This window comes from Podarcis erhardii (assembly GCF_964252035.2).
Source record: "Podarcis erhardii genome assembly, chromosome: 17".
Taxonomy (NCBI): Eukaryota; Metazoa; Chordata; class Lepidosauria; order Squamata; family Lacertidae; genus Podarcis; species Podarcis erhardii.
Genome location: NC_138515.1, coordinates 883,805 through 906,609, shown reverse-complemented (window position 1 = coordinate 906,609; position 22,805 = coordinate 883,805). Strand labels below are relative to the sequence as shown.

Here is a 22,805-nt window from a genome sequence, read left to right as displayed (position 1 = left end):
TGCGCCGCTAATGGGAGCCCGCCGTGAACCAAGGCGCCCTTGTGATTTCCCGGCCAAGGCGGGGCAAACGCCCACCCGGTGCCATCAGGATCAGCGGCCACCAATGGCGGCTTTCCCGACGAAGCCCCGCCCAGCCCGAGGAGGCCGCAGGAGAGGCGCTTCCCGGCCAATTGTTGCTCGGCTGAGTCGGCCTGGCGGCCATCTTGGGCGCGTCTCTCGGGCGCCGCGCAGAGGCGGAGAAGTCTTGGCGGCGCTTTTCGCCCTGAGGGGGAAGTCGGTCTGTCCCGAGAGCAGCTGCTGCGCCTTCGGAGGCCCAGGCTGGCTCGGTGTCCCCGGCGCGAGGAGGAGCCGAAGGGCGCCCCTTCCGCCGGCTTCCCCCCGCAGGAGGCGCCCTCGCTCCGGGAGCAGCTGCTCGGCAGGACCTGCAGCCGATGCCGGGCTGGACTTGGCCCTTGTTCGCGACGCAGATCTCCCCTCACCGGCTTGCCGGCTGTGCTTTGCCTCAGGTGCCCGAATGTCTCGGGCTCCTCCTGGGCGGATCTGTGATCTCATCTCCCCCCTTCTGTTTAAGGAACACACCCGGCCCGAAAAAAGCAGGATTGAGGCAGCACCAAGATGCCTGAGCTACACCAAACATCTCCCCCCCCATCGCTCAGCCCGGACGCGGAGGGGTAGCTCCGAGGGCCTTCCGGGGAAGCTACAGGGAACCAGGCACCCGCCCGTCAGATGTCAAAGAAATCAACAGCCAGCTGACTTTTAGAAGACATCTGAAGGCAGCCCTGTTTAGGGAAGTTTTTAATGTTTGATGCTTTATTGTATTTTTAATATTTTGTTGGAAGCCACCCAGAGTGGCTGGGGAATAAATAATAAATTATTAAATATTATTAAATAATATTGAAGTGTTGTTAAGACACATTGATGAAGTAACCACTCCTTCACCTCTAAATCTTCCAGGTTTCCAAGTATCTGAGCAGTAACGTCTCTGTCAGGCAGCACTGGAAGACTGAGAAGATGAACTTGTGGCATTTGCCAATTGTAGCTTCTCAACAATAGGAAAATGCCATGTTGGTTTCTGTTCATGTGCCAGGCAGTCTCAGCAGAATGTGGTCTAGGCACTGGGCAGTTTCACCCAAATAAATGTGCAAGCTAAATGACCTCCACTTGTGCAGGGGGCACCCAAGTGGGGAAGGGGAAGTTGTTATTTTTTGTCAGCATAGTAGCTGTCTTTTCTCTCTCCTGACTGTAAATGTGTTACAGAATTTCACTAGTTGTAGAAATACTGGTAAATTCTCATAGCTTGGTAATCTGAAGACTTTTACAAGTCATGCCACTTTGAACGATCCAGCAGCAGTGTTGAGGTACAGCTTGAGAGCGCAGTATGTGGGACATTTTGTTGTTAGCGGCTTGTACTGGTTTCTCCACCTTCCTGTTGCTTGAGAGTAGTGAGGGCTAGTGGTGATACAGTGAAACTTGTAAGATGTCCAGAATGACTGGGGCTTAGCTACTGTCCATTGCGTCAGACTGTAGGTCACATTTTCCTCTGGTATGCCAGTTAACAAGGATCAATTGTGAAAGAACGCTGCAACAAGTAACATTAGCCAAGGAGAGCGCAATATACTTTGAATAATATTATGTTTACATTATTTCCACCATGCTTTTTAGGGCAAGTTCTCCCAAGGTAGCTTAACATTTCTATTGCAATGCTTAAAATAGTAATGCGTAGAACAAAATAAAAACAGTAACAGATGGTACCTAATGCTGAATTCACGCTTGTTCAAGGGGAATTCCACACTCCTCTCCACTACAGCCTCTCCTGAGTTTTAGGGGTGGCAGAAGTATAAGCATGAGGAAAAGGTGCGGCATTATAGGGGAATCATAACCCAGATATTTTCAACCTCTTCAGAGCCAGGACCCATTTTTAACCTAAACATGCATTTGGGGACCCATTTCTGGATCTTTTACAATATATTTCATGCTATATTTGCATGGTGGCAGTGCTCCTGTTGCAACCCAACTAGGATCAGGCCACAACTCACTAGTGGATCCTGACCCACCAAATGAAGATCAGTGACATAGTCCACAGCTGCCAGATAGTATCAACCTTCCAATTCACACAGGTCCCTTACAACATCAGGGAAGGCTGCAGTAATAAATTTCTTTCGTTATGTTGTATTTCTTCTGCAGCTGGTGCAAGGTAAGATTTTGGGGGTATTCATCTAATCGCTCCTACCAGTACAAGGATTTCTGCTTGTGCAACAGGCCCTTCCCTCCTGCTACACACACCAATCTCTTCCATTTCTTGACATGCCTCTCTAGAGGTTCAGACAGGGTTGTTCGCAATCATACCTAGATATGCCAGTGATCAAGCCTGCAGTTGGCATCCATCTTTTTTGAGAGAGAATGGATTGTGCCTCCAGGGGTGAAGTCAAACTGCTGTGTTAGAAGCACCAAAGGGTGCAAGGCTGGGCAGTGTGTATGAGGTCCTGGGCTGCCCAGATGACAAGCCTCTTGGCCTCACTGATGTAGTTCAAAGGAAAGCAGAGCAAGAAGTCTGGCCGCTTGGCTCCAGGAGTTGCTGGAAGGAGGCATACAAAGCACCATCCAACTGCCTTAGGGACTCAGGATTTGTGTAGGGTTTACTTATTAGCCTTTTCTTCTTCAACAGGGCAGTGTGGGTACTGATTTTCCCTTGGGGTTTACTCCTGAAGCCTTTCTCACAAATGAGTATAGCAGAGATTTAGGACCAGAGCTTACCCAGGTTGAAAAGCCCCATCTGCCCTCACTTTGCTCTACAGCACACGCAGAAACCCACTTCTTGATTGTTGGACCCATTATTGGTTTCTTCTTCTCAATCTGCTGGAGCCTGCCTTGGGAAGTCCCTAATTCAACACCGGTTTGAGACCCATCAAGCCTGTACTTCTGTGGAAAGTATATGTTCTACCACTGAACTACAGCCACAGTCTATATATTGACCACAGTGATAGTCTAGAACAAGGGTGGCCAACTCCTCAGAGTGATCTACCCCTTTTTGGGTTCAGGTACCCGTTGGACGTGCTTGGTCTAGAACAACACACAGCTTAACCTTCCTCCTCTTTGCTGAAAACCCTTTGTACTGGCAATTAGAGGAAACCTGTTTAGTTTTAGAAGATAATTGCTCCTGAAGAAAACTATACTACATTACCAGTTCACTCGACTCTTAATTTTGCCTGTGCCTCCAGCAATAAGGCATTAGATCCACAGCAGTAGACACAGAGTCAATTCTGTAGTCTCTGGCCCAAGAGTGATGGAAGAGTCTCACCCCCTACAGAGGCAATACAGAACAGTTAGAGGGAAAGGTTGCCTCCTTGCTGACAGGCAGCCTGGACACACAAAAAATCTTTGATTTTTGACAAGACAGCTGGTGGAATTACCTGATTAAAGACAAGCCTAGACTCCATAGAAAGGCTGTCCACAGGACTAGTTTTTATATGTGCCCTCCTAGTGGCTTTGGTTACCTCTGCTTGGCTGTAAAATAGGAACATAGGAAGCTACCTTATGTCACGTCAGACCACTGGTCCAATTTGCCTAGTCCCTGCAGTCACTTCTGAGTAAAATATGCTTCAGATTGTATTACATGGGTGCCTTAGGTTTCAGCTGAAGAGGCATAGCAGAAGCCAGAGCTTTAAGTGTCACTTGTAAACTCATACATTTTCATTAAGTTATGTAGGGGTCCTATTTTCTACATTACTTTTTGATTGTGGCATAAAGGTAGGAGCCAGGAAAGCTTGAGAAATGAATGTCTCCTTTTAGAAACGAAGTCCTGCTTAGAACACCAAATCTACACTTTGAAAATCAGTATGTCTGCAACAGCAGTGCAATTTATCGTTCCATTATGAAAAGTAACGTAAAAAACTATCAATGAAAATATGAACTACTTCAACCTAAGAGGCACTTGCATCCTCCAAGATCTAGGCCAATCATTGCAATTAACCTTACACACACCTCTAGTACTGAAGTACAGTGGTGCCCCGCAAGACGAACGCCTCGCAAGACGGAAAACCCGCTAGACGAAAGGGTTTTCCGTTTTGGAGGCGCTTCGCAAAACGAATTTCCCTATGGGCTTGCTTCGCAAGATGAAAATGTCTTGCGAGTTCCTGCGGGAGTTTTTCCCTCCCCCCCCCCCTTTTCCTAAGCCCTAAGCCGCTTATCAGCTGATCCGCTGATAAGCCGCTTATCAGCTGATCTGCTAAAAGCCGCTAATAGCGCTAATCCGCTAAGCTGTCAATGGGCTTGCTTCGCAAGACGAAAAAACCGCTATACGAAGAGCCTCACGAATGGATTAATTTCGTCTTGCGAGGCACCACTGTAGTTCAGCTTTTGTGTTCTAGCAGACAAGGAAAAAACAGTAACATGCTGGCTTGTTTCAGGCTTATCTCTTATGTCTATAAATGGAGCCTGAAGGTAGTGCATTGTCCTAAGAACCTGGTGGATTAAGGCAGGGGCCATCTACTCCAGAACCCTGTTCTCACAGTGGCCAACCAGATGCCTATGTAGGCAGAGAGCAGCCATTATGATTAGTAGCCATGATCTCTACCTCCATGAATCTGACTCTTCCACTTGCAACGCCACCCAAGTTAGTGGTCTTCAGGGCCGGCTCTGGCAATGAATTCCATAGTTTCACTTTCTTTTATCTGTCCCCAATATTGAGCTTCACTGGATGGCCATTGAGTTCTAGTGAACCATTTCCAAGCAGGTCAGATGATTAGCAGTTTTAAGAGACAGAACATGGCAGCCAATCAAGTTGTGTTGTTTCTCAGGATTGTATTTTCATAATCATAAGGATGAGTCAAAGTGAAATAAAAACACTACCTAAATTCAAAAGATGCTAATACATTTCTTTTAACCCTTACCCCAAATGTGCGAACTTGAAATTCTGGAACTTTAAGCTATAAAGGCCAGTGTCTTGTCCATAGTTTTCCTTGAACAAGGGACCCACTAGAATGCTCCCAGGTCAAAATGGCATGAATAAGAACTGCCCCTTCTCTTTTCCGTGGTCAAAAGCTCTCCATCTCCCACAGCACTCTGGAGTTCTACCTTATGGTAGACTTTTGGATCCAAGTGAACCCAGAAGCATATATAAATGAAAACTGATTCTTCACACAGAACAGAATCTGTAAAGTCGAGGAACCAGTCATAGATGGCTGACTGACTAGACTGTCCCTTATCCAATTTGGAGATGAAAGATGCAAGATGCTTCTGGAACAATCCATATCCATGGACCAACCCAGAAACCTCCTTGTCTTATTTACCTATGGAGGAGACAAAATTCACCTGACTTGCCACATTCCACCCTTGTCCTGAAGCATGCAGGGTGGGGTGTTGGTGCAGCAGCTTCATAATAATTTTAATTCTCCACTACAAACCTAACTGGGAATCTGCTAGAGGCTAAGCTCTGCTGAGCATTCCCAGATTTAGTAATAAGCATGTATGACCGATAGGAGAGATAAAGCATTGCTGAAGACAAATCAGTTGATTCTGGATAAAATAGATACCTCAAAAAGATTTGAGGGAATGCAAAACTAATGGGCTCCTTAAGCTCATATAAGGTTCCTGTAGTTCTATTTGAAGGGGAGAAAGCTATCAGTTGGTGTCAATAGCTCTGGCAAAACTGCCCCATGCACACCAGTGGTCCTCTACTACCCTCAACATGTTCTATCACCCCCCCCAAAAAAAGGAGCACTGTTTTGAAGGTTCCTCCCTAAACCTCATTGTGGAAGGCCCAGTACAAACATCAAGCCAAAGAGGGAAGAAATCCTCTGCGAAGAGAATTGTTCTCCCTGTTAAACTTCATTGCATCTGAGTGAAGCATTATTAATGGTTTCACTATGATTCTGAAACTAGGCCACCTGCCTCTTGGGTGTGACATATGGTGGAAACGCAATACAGGTAATGTTCTGCCACAACTATGCATGGTTGCTACTCAATCTCTTTTGTTGGAAAAGATCGTCACATTCTCCCAACACTGGAGAGCTTCAAGAAAACATCAGTGTAGTCTTCACTCTGCTACTTCAGAAGCAAGCAGAAGCACAAACACACACACACTTCCACGTGTGGATTGGGGAGGGGGTGTCTTCAGAAAGCAGCAGTACATTTAAAAAGCTGTCTATAAGGAAACACAAACTGCTTGCTTGGAACTGAAAATCAGGAGTTATCAGTCCAGGCCTATCCTATCCACCCTAGTCTACAGCTTTATCAATGCACTTTTTAGCAGCAGCCTGAGAACTCCAGACATTTGAACGATGGTCACAGTTCCAAGTTACATGCAACCAACAATCCCTCTTGAGTTCCTTGGTTGAGCAATAAAGGACCACTGGCTTTTGCAAACGTTTATTGACTCATTTACTTCTCTTACCAGTTCTGACCTACGCTCTCGGCCCATCGTATCCTCTCCCCCCAAAGCCAGCCAGGGCAAGGCCTCCCAGTGCTCAGAAGACGAGGAGGGGGCATTTCCTGTTACAAGCCCCCTCTCCAGAATAGGATGAGGGAGGGAGCAGCCTCCACTACCAGAGAGTGGTGGAGGGGGGAGGTGGTGGTGGTGCAGGAGCCAAAACACAACACGACTAACATTGAAGGACGGGGGGGGGGGGTTAAGGCGCCTCAAAAACATGACATAACTGCAAGGAATGGGAGGGTGGGGCCACAGGAGTGGAGCATTTCCCAAGCCCTGGTGGAGACAAAAACAACCGGGGGGCGGGGAGGGAATCCTAAAAGGGTATAAACATTATTTCATGTTTTGAGTCACTTTAACAGTGAAGGGTGAGGAAGGGAGGCGGACCCTTCCCTGCACTAACAGTCCGTGGCAGGCAGGTGGTTGGTGCTAGCAAAGGAGCCCCTAGCGGATGGTGTAACGCACGTAGGGCACCTCTGTGTCATCCCCATTGTCGTCATTACAGCACAGCTCAAAGACGAGGGCCTTCACATGGCGACCAATCTTCTTCTTTGAGACTCTGGTGACAATCTCAGTCATCCTACGGGAGAGGACAATGGTCAGAGAAAGCGTGGGCCGAAGTTGTCCACCTTTGTTTAGCCTAAGCACAGCCAAATGATACATACGCCTGGTCATGCCGCTCTTTCAGCTTGGCTGGTTGCATAAAGAAGGAGTACAGCATAGAGACTCCCTGGGACAGCATTGTGATCTCCAGTTTGTGCTCCTTCTGCGTAAGACAAGAAGTATTTCACTTCCATTACTAAAAAACTTCTGCAACTGCTAAGCTACTTTGACAGGGAACGGCTCTGGACTCCCCAGCTCTTACCTGGAAATAGGCCAGGAACTCACGCAGGGTCATCTCCTGTCCATCAGCCTGGATGCCCTGCACCTCAAAACGGTCCCACAAAGTCCACTCAGTGTTGTAGTACTGAAGAGAGGGGGCAAAAAACATAGATTTTGGGAATTACAGACATTAAACCTGAAAAGTTTCCTTCATGTTCTTAGGATCCTGTCTCTACAGCTGAGCCTCCGCAATCAGGCCCTCCACAGGAAGATCACTTGTCTGCATGACGGGACATATGTATGTGCACACTTCTCTTACCCCATACAAAAAAAGGGATTCTGCACCTGCAGTCAGGTATTATTTCTGAAGAGTGGGCATGGACACTCACCTGTTCCAGTCTCTTCCAGTTTTCTAACGTTCTTTTGGAAGCCGAACATTCGGCAGGGCTTCTGATTGGCTGCAGGAGCTTCCTGCAGCCAATCAGAAGCTGTGCTTTGGTTTTTGAATGCTTTGGAAGTCGAACGGACTTCCAGAACAGATTCCGTTCAACTTCCAAGGTATGACTGTATATCTCTTTGTTCTAATATTTTAAATTGTTTAATGCATATTCTTGGATACAGTAATAAAAAAATTCCCAGGGCCTCCCCGCCTATGTAACACCTCCTAAACATGGTGAAGTGACAGTAATAGGAATGCCCTCCTCCAATAGATTTGCCTCGTGAAAGCAGAGAAACTAGTATATAAAAAAGAAAAAATCCGAAATGTTGAGCTGCAAGAAGTTTTAAAAATATTATTGTACTTGGAAGTGCAGCCACACAGAAGCTCTTTGGAATTTCACCTGAGTGCTGAAGGGCTTCAGCTGATGTTGGTTTTCCTCCCCCACCTCCCAAGTTCCTACAGCAGTAGTTCTCAAACTTTTTTCACTGGGCCACACTTTCAGAATGAAAATATGCTCACGACACACTGAATATTTGATTGATAAAGAATATGTTGGGGGGGGGGGAGAAACTCCTCCTAGCAGTGCCTGATTTATAACACAGAACACGACTACTTTGTAAAACCATCAGGCGGCACCCAGAAAGTATAAAGCAATGCAGCTACAGAAGAGCACAAATTCTTCCCAAAATATAAACATAAACAAGCCTCTTACACATGTACCGTAAGAATGTATACAAACTCAATTAGAAGTGTGAGCTTGGTTTTGTTGGGTAATCTCATTTATATTAGGTCTAATTTGAGATGGCACTGTGGGTTAAACCACAGAGCCTAGGGCTTGCCGATCAGAAGTTTGGCGGTTCGAATCCCTGTGACGGGGTGAGCTCCTGTTGCTCGGTTCCTGCTTCTGCCAACCTAGCAGTTCGAAAGCACGTCCAAGTGCAATCGAATTGCTGTCATCAAGATGAATGTATTGCCGAGAATGTGGTTTTTGTTCCAATCATTGCAAATTATTGACAAGATGGACTGTTTCAAGAAGTGGCAAAGAGACATTTCTAGATTTGTCTGGCAGGGCAAAAAGCCCAGAATTAAATTTAAGATACTTACGGATCTGAAAGATAGAGGGGGATTTGCCCTGCCGGACCTTAAATTATATTATGAAGCAGCAGCTTTTTGCTGGCTGAAGGAATGGCTACTTCTTGAAGACACGGATATTCTTGATTTGGAAGGATATGATAATGCATTTGGTTGGCATGCGTATTTGTGGTATGGTAAGGTTAAAGCACATAAGGCATTCAAAAACCATATTGTCAGAAAAGCATTATTTAATGTTTGGATTAAATACAAAGATGTATTGGAGAATAAAACCCCAAGGTGGCTATCGCCAATGGAGGCAAAGGCCATGAAAAGACTTAATACGGAGACTAATTGGCCAAAGTATTGGGAAATTTTGGAGCAGGAGGGTGATAAAGTGAAATTGCAGAGTTACGAGAAACTTAAGGAAAAGGTGCGAGATTGGTTACATTATTTCCAAGTAAGAGAGGCTTATAACTTAGATAAAAAGATTGGCTTCCAGGTGGAAAAATCAAAACTAGAAACAGAGTTGTTAGAACCCAATGCTAAGATATTATCAAGAATGTATAATTTGCTGTTGAAATGGAATACTGTGGATGAAACGGTAAAATCTGCTATGATCAAATGGGCACAAGATGTTGGACATAACATTATGTTTGCTGACTGGGAACAGTTATGGACCACTGGAATTAAATTTACGGCATGTAATGCCTTAAGAGAGAATATTATGAAAATGATGTACAGGTGGTACATGACCCTAGTCAAGCTTGCAAAAATCTATCATTTGCCTGACAATAAATGTTGGAAATGTAAAAAAACTGAAGGCACATTCTTTCACCTTTGGTGGACATGCCCAAGGATTAAGGCTTTCTGGGAGATGATTTATAATGAAATGAAAAAGGTATTTAAATACACCTTCTTGAAGAAGCCAGAGGCCTTTCTCTTGGGCATGGTCGGCCAATTGGTGCCAAAGAAGGATAGAACCTTCTTTTTATATGCTACAACAGCAGCAAGAATTCTCATCGCAAAGCACTGGAAGACACAAGATCTACCCACCTTGGAAGAATGGCAGATGCAAGTAATGGACTATATGGAAATGGCAGAAATGACTGGCAGAATACGAGATCAAGGAGAAGAGCAGGTGGAAGAAGACTGGAAGAAGTTTAAAAATTATCTACAAAAACATTGTAAAATTTTTGAATGCTGAGGACATTGAAATGAAACGAAGGGGTTCTAGTGAATAAGATAAATAAGAGTATGAAAGAAGGGATAGATATTAGATGAAAATCAGAACAATATAATATGTGAAGGAATTTTTTAAAGGATAAAATTAATAACGAAGGAACTTGCTAAATTAATTTTAAAGTGGAATACAAGAAAGGAAGGCGGGTGGAAGCCAGGAAAATAAGGTTATGAAGGATATGACTTTGAAAAGAGCTCTTTTTTTATTTCTTTTTATGTTAAATTCTTTTTGTTTGTAATATTTTTTCTATCTTCTGTTAATTTGATTGTTTCTTTGATTGCCTGTTTTTGTTGTTTGAATGTTGATGTTTGTTGCTGTTTTGATGTTTGTTGTCTTTTTTTTTTTTGTAAAACTGAATAAAATATTATTATAAAAAAAAAAACACGAAAGCACGTCCAAGTGCAAATAGATAAATAGGTACCACTCCGGCGGGAAGGTAAACGGCATTTCCATGCGCTGCTCTGGTTCGCCAGAAGCAGCTTAGTCATGCTGGCCACATGACCCGGAAGCTGTACGCCGGCTCCCTCAGTCAATTAAGTGAGATGAGCGCCACAATCCCAGAGTCGGCCATGACTGGACCTAATGGTCAGGGCGCCCTTTACTAATTTGAGACAAACTAACTTTCATCTCATCAACACAAAGAAACTTTTCTCTTTTCTGATCTTTCGTATTTGTCAGTGGTGACGATCCCTGTTCACAACAGTATGTAATGAAGAACTGTAATAGCCAATACTCTTGAAGAGAGGCATGGATGCAGTTTCTGGTTGTGTGTGTAATACTTTGCTAAACTATAGTCATACCTCGGGTGATAGGCGCTCTGGGTTGCACAATTTCAGGTTGTGCACCGCACCGAACCCGGAAGTACCGGAACGGTTTCTTCCTGGTTTCGGTGCTTGCGCATGCACAGAAGTGCCAAAACGCAACATGTGCAGACGCGGCACTGCAGGTTGCAAACGTTGTGGGTTGCAAACGTGCTTCCCGCACGGATCACGTTCGCAACCTGAGCGCCCGCTGTACAGTGAAATGCTTGAAAATTCTTTTGCTTGTCCTTGAATCATCCTGCCACCCTCTCCTGCCAAACCCTTTGAGAACCACTGCCCTAAGGAGACATATTCCCCCTGCTTGCAGGAGAATTTAGCAATGCTTGTATTGCTAAACGGCTGGTGTCTTCTGTAAGGTAAAGAATGCAAGTTGGGAGGTGTGAACAAAAGAAGAGGTGCAGGGAAAAGCCACCCCACTTACCTTGTTCTTGGGGCAAGCAATGGGCTCAGAGAACCCAAAGAAAGGCAATGCCAGGTTGAGGAAGCCATTCTTGTAGGACTCCAGTTGTTTGTGGCCCTGTACCACTTTGAATAACTCCAGACACACCAAGCCTACTACAGCAGCCGTCGTCGTGGCAATAGCTGGTATGATTTTCCCTGCAATCAGCTTGCTCTGAAGAGATAGAGGATGTAGGAGAGCCCACTTAAGTGCCAAGTCCACACTACTGCCACCTCCTTCCACTGACCAGGGTTGCACTCTTCACACCCAATAGGGAAGCCTACCTTGTGCCGATCAGCAGGAGGAATATCGTAGTTCTCTGCTCGTAGGTTGGATGCAGCCACAATGAAATCCATATGGAAATTTGTGTCATCATCCTGAAATGCAAATAAAATGACAACTGAGCCCTGTGATAGTCCCACCGTACCACTTCCCTCCCTAGAACCTCTTCTGGGCGCATATGTCCCAGGGAGCTGCACACTGGAGGCTTGACTAGGCACTTGACTGGAGGCTTCCAGACTAGGCACCAAAAGCACTTCCACATGGCAACCTAGGGACCATTTCCAGCCAATCCCACCCTGCCAAGGAATCAGGAGGTAAAACTAGGGATTAGCCACCAAGAAATTCAACTGGTCCTTACCTTTTCAAAATCAACAGGAAACATCTTGAATTCTTGCAGTTGCTGGGAACTTGGGAGTGAGGATTTCAGCTCCTCCAGCCGTCTGTCATCTGGGAAAAAGAAAACAGGAGCCTTGGAAAAGGTTAACAACAACCTCAAGTCACCCTCCTCTTTCAGTAAACTCTGGTATCCACCGACTGACCCACCCACCCAGCAAAGTTCCCCTAACACAGTTATGCAGCCAAATTTCACCACTGATGCTTGAAGGATTCAGAGAAGCTTCACAACCCAAGAGAACTGAAACAGGTTGTTTCAGCAGGTTGTGCAGGCGTCTCCCTCGGCAGGAAGCAAAAATCCAATCTGGCACAATATTGAAGCAGGCAGAAAATACTTTATGTGATACCCCTCCGGTCTACAAATATGAGGTTGTTAGGAGGAAGAATGTTCAAATTATCTTTCTGTCATTCCCTACTTCTCTATCAAGGTAGAGGCCTCCCCACTGCAGCCCACTTCACTCTCAACTCTAGGAAGCCTTACCAACAGAGGCGTTGGCATTCTGCAGCTCCTGATCAGAGATATGGATGCGAACACCAGACTTTGGAGTGAATTCTGGAACTTGCACCTGGCGCAGAAGCTCCACTATGGCTGCCCTGTCCCGGGTGCCTGTGATGCCGTATGTTTGTGCAAACAAGTTTGCTGCTGCCACCACATAATCCATGTGCAAGGGCTGAGGAGGCAAAGACAGAAAGTTAAGCCAGGAGCCTAGTTTACTTGAGAGTCCAGATTCTCTAAGTGATGCTCACACTCTGACCAGAAGCCATGCTTCTTTCATCTGAATCAATAATATGTAAATAAGTAATAAATACAGACAGAGAAGGGATCGTGTAGAATGGTCTTAAAGACAATCTAACCCAACTTGACTACACCCACCACTACCACCTCTGTTCAGGTTTAACCCCATGGGCCCCTGAACAAGCTGCCTTATATGCCAGAGAAACTGGGATGATTTGAATAACAGTTTCATGAAACAAATTGAACAATTCCAGCAAAGACTCAAGCTACATGAATGGTTCTATTCTGTTCAGGGTGTCTCTAGCCAAATCTGACCTGGAGGAATGTGTCTCTCTGACCTTCAAATAAGGCCATCATGAGCACAAAGCAGAAGCCATTCATCCTCTCCCACTCTGACCTATCCTCCACATGTCTAACTCACGGTAGTTGAAGAGGGAGCAACTTAAGAGTGAACGTTGCTGACTGGAGTTTGCCCAGCTTTAGCAAAGCTTCTTGCTCTGCAAAGGTTTCAGCACCCAGCACTTCCTTCCCCTACACCCCATGCCCATGTGCTCCTTTCCCGTTCCAAAACTAACAACCCAGTGTCTAAAGGAAAATTGTAGCCTAAGTGTCTCTCCCTTTTGGCCATACTTCCAGTTTTCAACCTTTTTAAAAGAACTATGAATACCAAGACTAAATGCAGCTGCAATACGGTTAGTAAACTTTTTGAGCACAGCAGATATGACAGGAACCAGCTCTTGCCACCTCCTCCCCACTCCCACCTGTCTTCTAGTTAGCGGTGCCAGTTCTCCACCCCCATCTCAGTGCTTACATTGTTGACATCAAAAGTGAGTGGATGAGGGCATCGCTTCGGACCTGACCAGAAGAGGGTTCCTGAATTAGTTTTCTGAAAGAATACAGAGGGGATGTTATAAAGGGGAAAGCAGTTAAGAAAACCTACCCCTCCAACTGCTAGAAGGACCCTCACTCGCTCACCTGGTTTGGGGGGAAGTTGTGCAGCAGCTGACGAATATTGTTACTGTACTGAGTGTGCCAATGGTTGCAAGCCCACGTCACACAGTCAGACCACGACTTGGGCCGATCAGTCACCAAACTCTTGTAGACAGCTTCCAGCACCTCCAGAGGTTGGGTGCCCGGCAGCTTCTGGGTCCGCTCCATGAATTTGGAGTCTCTGGAGAAAAATCAACACTATTATTATTGAAGTTGTTTAAAATTCAGTATTAAAAATAGTTAAAACCAAATACCAATGAAAATGAGAACTGGCTCTGCAATTTCCATGTGTCCAGACTTCTGAAAGGTTTTGAAATGAGCAGAAACTGCAAAGCCACACCCCAACTGCCTGTTCTCCATGTTTCATATGCCTGTGTTTCATTTAGTGCACATCATTATACTTTACTGGTCAGTGCTCAATCCACTGCATCTTCTGTTGTGCAGAGCAAGGCTTTGGCTCAAACTCTGACCACTTTCAGATCCTCAAATACAGCATTTTACTCACGTGATGTACTGGTTGACATTCTCTGCGGGCTGCTTAAAAAGGCCTTCAAATTCATCACGGGCCCACTATCAAAATAAATGATAATAAATATATGATTTCTAGGTGGAAGAGAAGATTGGAGGTTTTATAGTACACAGCAGCAGCTAGCTCACTTTGCTCCCAACACTGGTGCATAAAATTATAGTAACTAGACATAAGATTAGACATGGCAGTAAATGCTGCCTCAGCAGACAAAACTAGATGGGGACAGGATCCAGCTTCCCCTTTATGAGACAAGATGCACTTGTCACATATGGCTAACATATTGAAACGCAAGGTCCTGCAGCAAATTCATTCTGCTGAGAACCCAGGCAGCATTCTGGTTCCTAACTATTACGATACACCAACTATTGCCTTGAAAACTGCAAATGCAACCAAATACAAACTGACCTGTAAGGTGTGTTCAATGGCATTGGGAAAGTTTTTGAGTGTGCAGATTGGGATGGATTTTTCTGGAGGGTCCTGGCTGGAACTGTAGGACTCCGTAAGGAAGGGGATCACCACCTGGATGTTCCCTTTGGTCCCCAGCGTCCCTGATTCCAGCAGGGGCTTGCGGTAATAGACGCAGCGACGGTCCATGTACATCCCTAGTTCAAAGGAGAGGGAAAGCGGTTACATGAGAAAGCAGAAAAATGCTGCCGACCAGAACAGCACGGGAATCAGATAGGAAATGGAATGTTTTCCAACGCTACTAGTTGGGAGAAAATTGTTTTCTAGGTGTTTGAAGAAATAATATTCTGAATTTCTCTTCCTGAAAAGGGAAGTATTATTGCAGGAATATATATCAGCTGACTATGCATATAAGATCATTTATACAAACCACTCATTTAGAAAGTCCCATATACAGTGGTACCTCGGGTTAAGAACTTAATTCGTTCTGGAGGTCCGTTCTTACCCTGAAACTGTTCTTAACCTGAAGCACCACTTTAGCTAATGGGGCCTCCCGCTGCCACTGCGCCACCGCTGCATGATTTCTTTTCTCAACCTGAGGTAGTATTAACCCGAGGTAATATTTCTGGGTTAGTGGAGTCTGTAACCTGAAGCGTATGTAACCCAAGGTACCACTGTATAATGGGATCCACCTCGGATAATGAATGAGTTTGGTTCAGACTGTGAAGAGGCCAGACAGTGATTGTCCTTTCCCCCTATTTAGTTATACTCCCACTACTCTCACTGCATTCTTATCCACCGCCTAGTAATGCAAGAACAATGCCAGAGAAGCCATCCTCTGTGAGGATGCCTTGCAGCTGACACAAAGGAAAATGTATCAGCTGCAAAAAGCTGTGTGCAATGCACAGGTAAGGAAGTCAACCCCTGACAGATACACACGAGCATCCACGTTGTCCAGTGCATTTGCCACTCCGTCAAGGCTCTCAAAGAAGTCATCATCATAAACACGCTCTGTGTCTGGGCCCACACGATCTTGGTGGCTTGTGATGTGGATGTTCGGGTTCATTTCCTTCACAGCTGCCGCCGCTGTATCAGATTTCATTTTCTGGGCAGACAGAAAGTCACACAATGTGGATACAGCACTACAGCTACGAGCTTCATCCCAGTGACTGTTTTTGCTCTGTATTAATGTTCAGACATAACTATGACTTGGTTTCATTATGGGTTTATTGGTAAAACAAGGAATCTTGAAACTGACACAGAATGCAGTACCAGAACAAGCAGAGTTTCAGGAAAAAAGCTTAAGCAAGCACTAAGTCATATCTGCACAATCTTTTATAATGGTTGGGTTCATTGGGGCTTATGGAACAGGTACTGTGGAAGACCACAGACCTCTAAAGCATCACTCACCCCACTCCCAGCAATGCAGTTGCAGATAAACAGAGCTTACTGTAACATCCCAAGGCCGGAAGAGGAACTGCCGGTTGAGGTTGGATTTCTCAATTGTGTCCATGTCAGTCACAGCCACCTCTCCACCTGGCCCACACCCCAGACCTATCATAGCAAAGTTCTTCAGCAGCTCACAGCCAATGGCACCAGCACCAACCTAAGAGTGGGAAAGAGCAGAAATGTCAACAAGGTGCTTGGGATACTGACCAAGGCATAGGAAAACGGTACTAGCACTCACCAGAAAATACTTCTGCTGACTCAGCTTATCCTGCAGGTCACTGCCAAAGACAGCAATCTGCCCATCATATCGACAGTGTTTCTATAAAGAGAGAGGAAACAAAGACAGCTTTCATCTCTTCTTCTAGCCAATGCTTGATTTCTCTATTTCCTCAACCTTGTTGTGGTCCCCAAAAACAAACTCCAGCCAATGTTACAGCATATTTACTCCTCTACATATCAGATGCCAGTTTGTTTGTATGTAAAATACCACCCATAAGGTTAGGTGCTACCCTTAGAGCTCTCACTTTTCATCAGAACAGTGCAGAAATTTAAACATGTTCCTTATCCGGGGCTTAAACCTTACAACCTCAAATGTACTTCCCTCCTACTCCTGGCATGCATCTCAAACCCCACACTGCTTACAGGGGCACAGTTCTCCTCAGTCAGGGCATCCTTGTTTTCCTCAGGGAGGCACTCCAGTGCATCAAAGTACAACCACTGTGTAACAGGCATGAATTTGCCTGAACAAGCCTGAAAGAGAGTGAGGAAAGAGGAAGACAGTCATATCTTATGCCATGGTCATTTGGCTTTTTTACAAAGAGGCCGGTGTCCCATTTAAGGACATGGGCGGGGTTGACACTGCATGCCAAACTCATCCACCTTGGTCTCTCTATTACTGAGGCAAAGATTTTGCTGTTCTAAATAGTCAAATACAAAGCTCCTGGTTGAAGAAGAAATTGATAATGATAGGAAACGCAAAACTACAAATTATTTCTGAAGAGAACCCAGGACCTGAGCTCCTAGCCAACTTCCCCAATATCTGGGGTGAATTCATGGAGCCTGGCATTACCTTCATGACTTCCTGTGCAGCCAGTCCTCCAACAAAGGCATTGACAGGAGCCAAGTTTCCAGTAGCTTGGAAGGCCAGTTCTTTGATGACATCCTCATTCAGCTGCTCTTGTCTTAGTGAGGGTGCCGCTTGCTCATTCAAATCCTTGACCAAAGCTAGAACTTCACTAGCATCTGCCTGAAAAGGAAGGGAGAGAAGTCAGACATAGGCTAGGAAAAGCCCCTAATGTTCAGTTAGATTGCAGGATCATTCAGGCATGCAGAGATTTGACAAAGATAATGGAATGGAACTACAATAAATACATCTAATCCCCTTGCAAAGTTTCTGGCAATACTTTTGAAACTGATATAATAGTATCTGCAGGAGACTCAAGAACTGAAGTACAGCCTTTGCCCTGTGCTGTTGCCCAGCTCTCACACATACCTATTAAACAAGGATTGTAGGTATTTAACCCCACAGAGTGTCAGGTAAGAGTTAGAAGTTTCCAGTTTCTCAGAGGGAGAAAGCATTCCCCAAGGGGGGAAGGAGAGCAGTGAATCTAATAGAAGAGAGCAACAGGAATAACAGAGAGGGACCGGCTGTTCCCAGGAAAGGCAAGGGTTCAGTTCTAGCTCAGATTCGGAGAAGGGGAGATACAAGCCAGCTCTAGCCAGGAGGGTAGGAAAAGGAGCGGGAAAGCGAAGGGAAGGGCGCCTTCGCCATTTTGAGGGTGGCTGGTCACGGAGAAGCAGAGCTCAGAAGGGATCTGAAAGAAGTGACTCTGAGGAAGAATAGTTAAGAACCATTTATAAGACTGTTTTGTTAATACGCAATAAAAAGTTATAAAAGACAAGAAGCGTTTGTGTGGTGATCTGAAGAGGACAACGACCAGTCCTGGCACAGAGGCACAGGCAGTTTTGAATAAGTTATAGAGCACAAAGTACCCCCCCATAACTTCTTGCCCCTCCACTTGAGTAATAAAGCCAGAATGATGCAAACAACTAAAAATGATAAAATCACACATGTAGAATTGTATTTTTCTGGATGCACAATTCACATCGACAAGGTTCATAACTAAACATGCACACACTTAAACCCCAAAAACATGACATACAACAATGGTCACATCTTCTTTCCCATATACCACTCATTTCCATTTCCACTCCCTGCCTGAACAATACCTTTTGGAAAATAAACAGCAACTGTGCAAAAACTGAAAGGGTTAGGGCCAAACTAGACACTCGGTCTTGCATTTGAAGTGCAAGTAGTGCCACAGGAGCTTTTCTCCCAATGCAAGTAACAGCTTTGGGTACAATCAGGAGCCCAAATGAAGGAGGAAAGCAACAAACTCCTCTCCATCTGCTGCAGTCAGGATAATTATCAGCCTCAAACAGATGCTATTTTCATTTTTAATGGTGAAAAGGTGAATTTAACACGACACAAGTTTGGCCCTCAGCTTCAAAATGAAGCAAAATTGAGTTGCCTGATATAATGTCAGATTTTTTACATAAAATGCTATCTGCACTAATGTTCTCAGGAGGGAAGTTCTGCTTATTACAAAACTTGGGGTTTCTGTGGCTAGTATGAGCAGCTGCAGCTATAGAGAACTTCAAATCATGGAGATAAAGGTACCACATTACCACCAAGAAGGAACAACCTACCTGATTACGGGGCTTGGGGAAACGATCATGCTTCTTGCGAAACTCGTGCAAGGCCTGGAATCCCAAGTGCAACTGACCTGGTCGGTCAAACTTGCCAAAGTCAGTAATGATGAACTCTGGCTCCAGCAGAGAAGTGCGCAGAGATTTCTGGAAGAGAAGAGTGAGAAAGTGTGCCCTGATAAGCAGATGAATATTCTCTTTGAACATGGAGACACCTGCTTTATGCAATATAAACAGTGGAACTTCAATACTGCCACATTCACTGCAGTTGTAGGTTAAACATTCCAGAACCCTAGATAGGAACATTCACTACAATTGGGGCAGCACTATCAATCCAGTGAAATGGGAAGTGCGTAAGATCACTTCATGGCTCCAATTTTCTATGGCCAAGGGGAGAGTCGATAGCTCCAGATCATGATGCCTCCCAAGGAATGGCACATGTGGCCCAAAGGGGACAAGGCTGTTCCAGCACAAGAGCACTGCAAAAAAGCCAGAGTCTGTCAGCAACAACACTTACAAAGCTAATCTTATTTGGCATCTTGACTTGGGTGACAATACCACCACGTATATAGTCTGAAAAGTTGGAGGTGTCACCAATGCTGAATGTGTAGGGGCCTGAAAGAGAAAGAGAGAGAGAGAGAACACACGTTTTTGTCAGTCTCATGCAAGAAATCAAACTAGGAATAAAACGGTATTTGGGTCAGGGCCTCCAGCAACCATGTCAAAATGTTATTATTAGTACAACTATTTATTACCTGCCCTTCACCCTAAGTTCCCAGGGCAGATTACAACATTAACACACAATATTAAACACAGTTTAAAACAGCTTACCATCACAAAAATAAAGTGGGCCCAAAAAATATACACTACTGGTATCAAAAGCAAAGCGGCACGCCTTCAGCATTCTCCAAAAGCTGTACAATGAAGGTGCCAGATGCACCTCTGTGGAGAGGGAGTTCCACAGCTGAGGGGCTGCCACAGAGAAGGCCCTCTCCTGAGCTGCCACTCCTCTTGAGCCTCTGAGTGTAGAAGAACTACCAAGAGGGCCAGCTCTGCCAATATTGCAATTGGGGACACTCTATAATAAAAGTATGGAAGAGATCTTTCAATTTAATATAATTTAATAATAGGATTAAATTATAATTTGGGGAAGGAGAGAAGTGTTATGTCTCCATATACCAGAGGAAACAGAAAAAAGGAGACATGAACAGGTTGTGAAATGAATTTTATTCTATGCCTATGTGTAAAGGGGTTGATATGGTTTTGAGTGAAGGGAATGGTGTGCTCTCAGGTGTAAGACAGTAGGAGGAGACTTAAATTGCATGACTGTTTTAGGGATGGAATGCTAGAGAATGGGAATGTTTGTTGATTTAGGGATTGATAGGCTGTGTCTAGGTTAGAAAAGGGCTCTTAGGAAGACAATCATGAAAGCGGACAAGAAAGAGGATGGTCAGAATTAACATTTGTCTAATTGTACATTTGTTGTTTCTGGCATGTTTAATCTATTGTAACCCTCTTAGGGTATATGGGGACAGAGCAGGCTAAAATTCCAAATAATTAAAGTAAATGCTAGAACACCACTGAAAGGCATTAATATCTATCCAGGTAGTTTTGCCAGACACTTAGAGAGCCTAAAACCCCAGCAAGCATCCCATTCAAGTGGCATCCAAGACTTGCTCTGCTTAGTCAAGGCACCAACAGAGTCTCACCAAGCACTTTGATTTCCATTGGTTCACAGTTGTTGAGCTCCTTCATGCCTTCAACTTCAGTGAAGGAAACGAAGTCGCCAGTCTCAAAACCGTGCCGAGCTTCATCCAGACAGGTTACCTCTCCAGGGCACCCCTGTACAGAAATAAGGGAATCACAGAACTGTAGAGTTGGAAGGGACCCTGGGGAGCATTTAGTCCTATGCAGGAATGTCAGGTAAAGCATCCATTAAAGCTGGCCATCCAACTTCTGCATAAAAACCTCCAAGGACGTCCACTGTCAAAATCAATGCAAGACATTGCAGGAGGCAATGCATACATGTGCCCTCTATAAGGAAGACTGCACATCTCCATTACAGGTAATAGTTGTGGCTTCCAGCCTCAGGAAGGAATTACCTTGGTAATCATGGAGACCATGGCGCTGAGCGGCTGCTCCCCATTAGTGTCTGTCACAAGCATGTCATCACCAAAGTCACAGAACAACTGGCTGTAAGGAAAAGGAAACAAGGTGAGGGGCCAATAGTGCCATTTCCACGGCAACCCAACTCTCAGTGCTGTCACTGATGCAACAATATCCTAAGCAGTAAGGCTGGGCTGGACATGTTATTGGCTATAAAGACTGGAACTCTCAAAGCTGCCCATGTTAGACAGGATGGAGAGCCCAGCCAAAGGAAACGGTCAAGGGTTGCTATAGCAGAGATAAAAGAACAGAGCTGGAATTACATCTTACCCGAAAAGGCCCTTTGTATCGGCCACGACCAGCTTGATGTCTTTGCCATGGCAGAAGTCACCTATGCGCAGCTGCTCCTCCAAGGGACAGTTAGTGAGCACAATCACCTGCAGAAGGGACAAAAGATTCTTCTAAGTGCTACTCTAGGCAACAAACACTCTGCCGCTGTTGGTAACACCACAGATCTTGAGCTCTGTACCGGCTCATTCTTAGAGTGAAGTTTAGCAGAACAGGAAGGCTAAACAACAAGAGGGCTTTTCTCCACAACACTGCTTTTTCCACTCTGTTCTATGGCACAGAGAATTAAGAAGCTCTGCTTTCAATAATATTACTTTTCTTAGAATCTCTCACCAGTGCATTCCTGTGGCTAGCTGGCTCTTAAAGCTATATGCACCCACAGGATTAGACTGACTGCAGCAGAAAACATGAAAACGTCTACATAAAAGCAGCAGCAGTTATGCCTAGAGCTCTAAAGTAAGCAGTGCAGCCCGCCTCTTCACAGGGATTTGTATTAGGACTTGTGTTATCTAAGATTGCTAAACTATCCGGAGTCAAGGAAATAGTGAAGGAACCTGGCCTCCAAATGACAAACAGTTCATGATGGCCAAGTTCCAAGCAGACTAAAGAGATTCAAAACGGCTCTCCGCAAGCTACATGAGCAGATGGAGAGGAAGATGACATTCGGTATATGTACAAATGAGATGCATGTCACATTGTTAGCCATGATAATTAAATGGAACCTTAATGTATGGGGCAATACCATTTGGAATGTTAGATGGTGGGGACAAAGTATCACAACCACTATTGTTATACTGAATTGTCCTCTGAAATTCCAGAAGCACCTTGCTGTCCACTGCTGAAGACAAAATTCTAGACTAGATGGACCCTTGATCTGTTCAAAAGTAATTATTATATCCTGCTATCTAACCCTTCTCCCTTCTGAAAACCAAGCCGACATTTCCCCTATGAAGAGAAAACCAGTTATCAATAAGCTGCCATCCTGCTTTACAGTACCTGGAAGTTGCTAAGGAAGTCCTCACTGAGGGGCCCAGTGTAAGAAGTAACAGGTACATAGGAGTTCAGCTCAGCTAGTCGAGGCTGGGATACTTCAGCTCGATTCTTTCCAAGGTCCTCCTCACGCAGGTAGAACTGGAGAGTGAGGGGAAAGAGTATGAAATGTATGGAGCAGTATGCCTACCAGAAGGAACACACTTTAGGCCATTTAGGTAAATGCAGGAGGACTCTACCTGGGAAGAGAGGTCAGACCACTCAGCCACACCCTGATCATGGATTGTGACAGATTTCACTCCTCCCAAGATGATGTTCTTGGCAATCTCCACACCTAGTCCTCGCAGGCCAGACACCAGAATGTTGGCATTCTGCATTCGTTTCATGGCCTCATGGCCCAGTACATATCTGCTCAGAACAAAGGGTGGAGGGAAGAATCCCAAAGGGTTAATTTCAGGGCCTTGCCTTCCCAACCAAAACCCGAGGCATCTTGCCCCGAAACTGCTGCCTCTCAGCAGCAGAAAAACAGCTGAAGATCAACAGCCACAGAAGAATAGCACCACAACTCCTTTTGTAATGGTGACCCCCCCCCCGCCTTTCTGGTAC

General features: G+C 45.1%; 1 protein-coding gene and 2 long non-coding RNA genes across 5 annotated transcripts in view; 2 read left to right on the top strand and 1 right to left on the bottom strand.

The window, feature by feature from the left end:
• The window catches only part of LOC309332027, a 120,766-nt gene that overhangs the window by 72,777 nt on the left and 25,184 nt on the right, over nucleotides 1-22,805 (top strand). The window lies entirely within an intron of this gene.
• On the top strand, nucleotides 1,174-5,296 carry LOC309332029. Its single transcript, XR_014152043.1, has 2 exons — nucleotides 1,174-3,986; nucleotides 4,337-5,296. It is a non-coding gene; the product is annotated as an uncharacterized lncRNA (long non-coding RNA).
• UBA1 (ubiquitin like modifier activating enzyme 1) overlaps nucleotides 6,351-22,805 on the bottom strand; it is a 42,959-nt gene continuing 26,504 nt past the window's right edge. For all 3 annotated transcript variants that reach the window (XM_081844588.1, XM_081844587.1, XM_081844586.1), the window contains exons 4-26: nucleotides 22,439-22,607; nucleotides 22,206-22,340; nucleotides 21,192-21,298; nucleotides 20,858-20,948; nucleotides 20,465-20,597; nucleotides 19,273-19,370; nucleotides 18,756-18,902; nucleotides 17,116-17,292; nucleotides 16,689-16,796; nucleotides 16,285-16,365; nucleotides 16,048-16,203; nucleotides 15,537-15,702; nucleotides 14,598-14,794; nucleotides 14,169-14,233; nucleotides 13,649-13,844; nucleotides 13,485-13,559; nucleotides 12,419-12,608; nucleotides 11,903-11,991; nucleotides 11,547-11,639; nucleotides 11,245-11,436; nucleotides 7,293-7,394; nucleotides 7,093-7,193; nucleotides 6,351-7,007 (exon numbers count right to left, since the gene is read on the bottom strand). In XM_081844588.1, coding sequence (XP_081700714.1) covers nucleotides 6,872-7,007; nucleotides 7,093-7,193; nucleotides 7,293-7,394; nucleotides 11,245-11,436; nucleotides 11,547-11,639; nucleotides 11,903-11,991; nucleotides 12,419-12,608; nucleotides 13,485-13,559; nucleotides 13,649-13,844; nucleotides 14,169-14,233; nucleotides 14,598-14,794; nucleotides 15,537-15,702; nucleotides 16,048-16,203; nucleotides 16,285-16,365; nucleotides 16,689-16,796; nucleotides 17,116-17,292; nucleotides 18,756-18,902; nucleotides 19,273-19,370; nucleotides 20,465-20,597; nucleotides 20,858-20,948; nucleotides 21,192-21,298; nucleotides 22,206-22,340; nucleotides 22,439-22,607 — 3,004 coding nt within the window. In that variant the 3' untranslated portion in view covers nucleotides 6,351-6,871. The remainder of the gene's footprint in view (nucleotides 7,008-7,092; nucleotides 7,194-7,292; nucleotides 7,395-11,244; nucleotides 11,437-11,546; nucleotides 11,640-11,902; nucleotides 11,992-12,418; nucleotides 12,609-13,484; nucleotides 13,560-13,648; nucleotides 13,845-14,168; nucleotides 14,234-14,597; nucleotides 14,795-15,536; nucleotides 15,703-16,047; nucleotides 16,204-16,284; nucleotides 16,366-16,688; nucleotides 16,797-17,115; nucleotides 17,293-18,755; nucleotides 18,903-19,272; nucleotides 19,371-20,464; nucleotides 20,598-20,857; nucleotides 20,949-21,191; nucleotides 21,299-22,205; nucleotides 22,341-22,438; nucleotides 22,608-22,805) is intronic.